This window comes from Pelodiscus sinensis, chromosome Z, assembly GCF_052426305.1.
Source record: "Pelodiscus sinensis isolate ZL-2025 chromosome Z, ASM5242630v1, whole genome shotgun sequence".
NCBI classification, from domain to species: domain Eukaryota; kingdom Metazoa; phylum Chordata; order Testudines; family Trionychidae; genus Pelodiscus; species Pelodiscus sinensis.
The window spans coordinates 27,031,819-27,037,930 of NC_143085.1; the positions used below are offsets into that span (position 1 = coordinate 27,031,819).

Below are 6,112 nucleotides of genomic sequence, written 5' to 3' on the forward strand. Positions count from 1 at the left end.
ATGGCTGTCCTGGTCCCCATCTCTGGCCCCTTATTGCCCCCTGTGGGCATGATACAATATAACTGTCTCTTCTCCCAGATCCCTCCCTTTCCATTTTATGAGAAACAATCAAATTCCTCACACATCCCATTATCCTAGCACAACCAAGTCCCAGCCTTGCTTTAAGTTAGGAGAAGAGGAAGCTGCATACCAAAGTGGCTCTAGCTCTTACCATTTGGAGGACTTCTCAAATAAATGGACTCACAGACAGATGGACAGATGCACATTTATAAAATATTTAGTAGAATATAAACTAAATATTTAAGTACTAGTATATACAACTACAGTAAATGGAACAATGAATTCACATGACTGTGACTCAGTGAAGGTAATCTTGATTGCTCATTTAGCTCCTGAACCACTGAGATATGAATATCCTGGGTCTTAGAAGTGTGGAGAGGAATAGAAAAAAACAGGAAAGGGAACCATGTTCTGCTGAAATTCAATAAATGTGTTCATGGCTCTCCATCTTCTAGCTGGCAAGGGTAAAAAGAAAAGACGGAATGGACAAACTGTTTTCCCTCAAACAGACATATTGTATTGTCTCCTCATTATAACTAGAGAGGAGATGTGTAATATTCTCATTACCTAGCCATAAAGAAGTGTGGCCAGATGTTTTGAGCACAATCACTTTAAAATATTTTAATATGGGTAAACTTCAAAGAGTTTGAAAGTTCATTTAGCAAAAGGACCCAAATCTTCCCATGCTTCTCTGAAGCATAGGATCTGAATCTCTTGGCTCTGTAGAAGCAAAGCCGGCAGCGAAGCCATCCTTGCCCATATGCAGAATATGCAGCTGTGTAGTAAACATGAAAATGTGGAGCTCATGAACAGAACAGAAATATGTTTATGAGCAGGACAGATATGTGCACAAACTCAACTTTTTGTAGCCCCTTGGCATTTTTCCTTCTGGTTCCACACAGAGCCAGCAGCCACAAAAGTGAAGATAAACCATTGAATATAATGGAAAGGGAGGAAGTGATAATAATTTCCAAGTCTCACCCAAAAAACTGAACTTTGGGTAAAATTTTGAGATGCTACCACAAAGTGCTGCTTCTGGAAGGTCTCAGCCAAGCAAGATTTTCAGAGTATGCTATTTAGCATACTTGGCAAGACAAGAATTGGAGAACAGGGAAAAGTCCCCAGAGAAGTAAAGTACAAAGGCCACCAATGAGCTTTCAAATTTCCCTGAACTGGTGTGAGATGTCAGTAGTTTTAATTGCCTCACTGGGAGCAAGCAAGAAACAAAGGAGGCACAGGTGAGACTCCTCCTCATGCGACTCCCCAAAGGCTGTGTGCCAGTTTTCAGTTTACTGCTGCCTCTTTTAGAACAGAGTAATATGGCATGCAGGAAAGGCTCCTGTCTTCACAATTGGCTATGCCCAAGACATGGATCTCAGTGGTCCTGAATGTTGTAATCTCTGAAAACCGGACATGGACGTGACTTTTGAAACTGGGGACCAGCACTCAATCTCACCTTTCTTGCAAGTCTCCTTCCAAAATGCAAGAGATGAGGGGGAAACCCCTTTGTTACTGGTAGCAGTCTACAGCAAGTATGCAGGATGAAGATATTTGCTCGGCAGAATTTAGATTAGTCTCTAATTTTTAAAGTAAATGTACAAATTACACTTACTTTAACTCCCTTCTTCTCTCCCCCCTCCCCCACCCCCCACCCTCCAACTCGCAGACCCTAGACATTCCTCTCATACACATTCCATAGTCCACAGCACAGCACAGGGCAGCACTACATGATGGACAGGAGCACTAGATTGCACAGACCAAAGGGAAGAGCAGGACTGGGGAGGTGTTCACCAAACATCAGCATGAACTACAACTATGCCCACCGCTGCTTTCCAACGTGCACATTGGAAAGGGCGCAGGTAGAAGTAACAAGGTGTCTGCTGAAATGGTCCATTTCCAGCAACACGCAGTTACAGTCAGCGCGGGTTTCCATATGGATAAGCACTCCGAATGCGGCAGGAATCACACCCACAAGCTACGCTCACCATGGTAGCTACCCACACAAGGGCTGGGGGGGGGAGGGCGAGAAAAAAGTCGGAGAGAGGAGATGCACTTTACAGTGCATAGGGATATAAACTCACTCTAGGGCTGCTGCCTCTTTCTACCGTTTCAACCTGGAGGGGGCTGGCCCCCTGGGGACTCCGCAGACTAAGATTTCCATAGCGATCCACACCTCCATTCGGAATGTGTTAAGCGCCCCCAGATAAGAGTCTGCAGCTTTCACGCCAACATGAAAGCCAAGACCCGGTCCTCATCAGGCAACTGGTATTTCAAAAAGTCCAAAGCTTGCAAGTGCCCATTCCACCATGTCACACACACCCTGCCCCTGGCAAGGTGTCACTGCTTGGCATTCCGCCCCCGCCGCTCCCCAGCGCTGGATATTGATGGGGGGCGCAGGTTTGGCAAGCAGAGAGCGCCAGGTCTGGTTTCTCACCTCCCCCAAAGCGAGTTGATCAAACCGTCGCACGCGCTGCTGGGGAGAGAAATGTCATCGGTGCCGCGAGCTCTGCGAATTGGCAGCGGGCTCTGGGAGTAGAAAAGTTTCCCCAACTCCGCGGTGCCATGGAGGGGGAAGATTTCAGTGCTGAGTTGCGACAAGGTAAATAATACCATGGAAATTATTGCCCGGTGTTTCTGTGCTCTAGGGCTGCTGAGTTCAAGCTATCTGACGTCTCCTGTTCTCCTCCCCAATACACACATACATCCAAAAGGACTGAACAATGACTCCTTTCTAACTAGGTGATACCAACGTTGTTTTTCATTCCCTTCACCTATAAGGATCTTCACTGAAATCTGTCCTATCTGCGCACAATAGACCCGTGGTGGTAAATCGTATTAAGTGGGCTACTAACTTCTCAGCGCAAGACTCACTCGTTTTCTACTGGAAATCCTTAAAATAACTAAATGAATATTCCTCCTGACAGCGAGAGCTTTCCCCTACTCAGCGCAAGTTAGACTTTCACTACACAGTCCTGTTTTTTTGTTTAACCCAGAGGTGACACAGCCGTACTGCTCAGTGGTAAATAAAAAGGAAAAAAAACGAAGAAATACCGCGCAATTTCCGCGTCTTAATGAATTTTTTTTTAACCACCATTATTTAGTGCTAAACGTCTCCACACCTCTGAGTGAGACTCAAACGAAGGTCCCTGGGGACTTCTGCACAAGACGTGCCCTTCCCTCTCAGGGTACATCATAGAGGAAACCTGGCCATTTTCTCCTATTGGAGGGTGGACTCGAAATAAAATGCTGCTCCGATGAAACGTTGCAAAGCCATAACCACAATGCGATAAAAGCGGGAGGCTTGCAAAACATTAATTATTGCCTCGTCTCCTAAAGACCTCGAAACCTCTGCATGGTTCAGAGATTCCCCGACTCCCCGCTGAATTGAGTTTGCAAGATCAGCTCCTGAATATGCTAGGGAGCCTGCTGGAAGTAGAGGCTGAGTTTCCTGGGTCAAACCATGACAGCAGGTGTTTAAAGCAGAACCCCCGTGGTCCGCAAATATATTAATGCGGAGAGACTTTATAAGGGGACTAAGCCAGAGTCTGTGGGAATGGGCCCTTTATTTTCAAGCTTTTTCTGAATCCCTGTTGCTATTCCTCCAGCCAAGCAACACACTGCGTCCTGGTCCATCTCTTAAAGTCCAGGAACGGTGGCACTGGCATCATCTTACCCACGCGTTTTAAATCCCTGGGTTTGCTTTACACTGAAAGGAAGCTGCGAAAAGGGGGAATGTCCGGCGAACCTTTCACACCCGCGAGTCTCCTCCAGCGCTCACAGCAAACCCACCTCGCGATCAGGATCTTTACACTTCTCTTTCCTCCCCTCCGCCGGGAGTTTGAACAATGACTGCCCCAGGGCGGTTAACTAATCAGGCCACAGTAACTTTTTTTTCACGCGCTAATGGTGTGTGAACACACTTGAACGAACAACGGTAAAAAGTTTTCCTGCCAAAAGTTGCAAACCGCTCGGATCCGGGACTGTCCCCAGCGATGAGTGGGATGATCCCCGATAGGTTCTGGGTACCTTGGAGTAGGCGCAAGTCTGCGACCTGTCTCGCATAATAGATCAGTCCCAGAGGGAGCGATGCCAACCTGCGTGGCCGAGCCACGGAAAGAAATGTTCTCTGGTGCATGGATTTGCGCTGACATGTCACCTCGTGAGTCCCCCTTAGCACCGCGATTCGCAAACCTAGAGCTGGGAAACCGCAGCACAAGAAATACAGAAGCTTCCTGTTGCGCTAATCAAACACTCCCCCCCCCCCCCCCCCGGTCAATTTCATTGCGGGCTGGCAGCCCGGCGGTAACTCAGTTGGAAGGCGGGTTGGGGGCTAAGCAAAAAGCAGAGCTCCGGGGAGAAAATTCCTGCTGTCCTCTTACATCTCTCCGGGAAGCGCTGGCTCGGGCATTGAGATATGCCATTTGGCAGCAGCAGCACCCTCCCCCCAAACCTCCGACCACTCGCCTCCCCCTTGGGGGGGGGCACAAGTTGGGATCGGCCCGCTGGCCGTAGGGGAGAGACTACACAGCCAAGGACCCAAGCCCAGAGCAAGAGGCAGCGGCGGAAGAGAAGAGAGTCCAGCAAGTGGGTGCAGACGGCAGCTGCCTGAAAACCCTTCCACCTCTTTCCCGAGTGGGAAAGCTGTAGGTTCTCCCTCCCCCCCCTTCCCCTGAAGCAGCTGCTAGGAGGTTTGCGAGGGGTCAGGCAGGACCTGTGGGGTCGCCCCAGAGCTGACAGCCAGAGGGACCTACACTGGGGCTGTTGTTTCGGGCACCCCACCAAGGAGAAGTAACCCGGGCCAGTCCAAGAGAAGACTGGCACACCCGTAGGCAGCGTGGGAAGAGCTGCCCCCTCCTCTCTTCCTGCCCTCCCCCCCTCCCCCGGCAGAGATCAGGGAGCCCCGGCCAGGCACCCAGCGCCCAGCCCCTGCGGACGGTTTGCAGCCAGGACGGAGGTTTCTCCCTGAGTTTATGTGGGTATCTTCGCTCCACGCTGATCTTCCCTCTCTAACCCCGCGAGCGAGGGGACTGAGGCGATCCGCGAAGGGGAAAGGCTGTGGCTGGGACACGCGTGGAAAGGGACCGGCCAGACAGAAAAACTCCCGCCACTCGCCTCGAAGCGCGCACGCTCCGCGTGTCCCGTGGCGAGGTGGCGAGGGCTCTCTCCCAGACCCCGACGCCCCTGCCCGCAACCGCGGAGCGGATCCGCGGGAGAAAAGCCCGTCAGTAACAAGGAGGCAAACTTGCGGGGTTACCTTCGCACAGCAGAGCAGCCAGAGCCAGCGCCAGCACGGAACACCTGGGCACCATCCTCGCTGCTCCACGCCCCGCAGCCATGGGGGGGTCTGAGTAACCAGATCTGCCCTTGCCCCTTTTCCTGTGTTCACACCGGGGCCCTCTAGACCCGTCTCCTGGCGATCATCGGAACGCGCGGCGCCGCGGAGCCCGCTCGGACCCGGCCAGGGCGCAGCCGTGCGTAATCCTCTGCGCAGGGGCGCGGGTGCCGCTGTTTTCTCTCATCCCAGAGCCGCGGGAAGCCCCGGGCGCCACTGCCGGGATCTCCAGCGCTCGTAAATACTCCTGGGGCGGCGGCAGCCGCATCCCCCCGGCGGCGCCTTCCTGGCTCTGCTGCCCCCGCCCGAAATGCCTCGCTCGGCTCGGCGGAACCGCCCCGGCCGGCGGGGAAGTGGGCGGCTGATGCGCTCCAGCCGGGCCCTTGCCGTGCCCGTCCCACCTCCGAGCGGGGCGCATCTGCGAGAGGCGGCGGGAGCCTCCCCCCCCCCCCCCAGACCGGTGCAGGGGGGGCGGGAATGACAAGCCGGCAGGGCCAATGGCAGGGGGGGGGGGGGGCTGGGAAACGGGACAGGCGGGGGAGGGGCGGGCACCTTGGGAGGGGGCGAGAAGCGCCTTTACCTGCCTGGGGCTGCAGCCCGGAGCGGAGCCAGCGGCTGAACCTGCTGCGAGCCCGGACCGCCAAGGGAAGGGGGGAGGCAGCGGGAGCCGAGTTGCTCTGCCCGGGCAGCGCGCGGATCCCTGCCCCGGGAAAGGCCCCG

General features: G+C 53.4%; 1 protein-coding gene across 1 annotated transcript in view; it reads right to left on the bottom strand.

Moving 5' to 3' along the window:
- TMEM132B (transmembrane protein 132B) overlaps positions 1–5,801 on the bottom strand; it is a 543,321-nt gene extending 537,520 nt beyond the window's left edge. The window contains exon 1 of the mRNA XM_075898470.2: positions 5,315–5,801. Within this exon, the coding sequence (XP_075754585.2) occupies positions 5,315–5,396 (82 nt within the window). The 5' untranslated portion in view covers positions 5,397–5,801. The remainder of the gene's footprint in view (positions 1–5,314) is intronic.
- Positions 5,802–6,112: the final 311 nt, after the last annotated feature.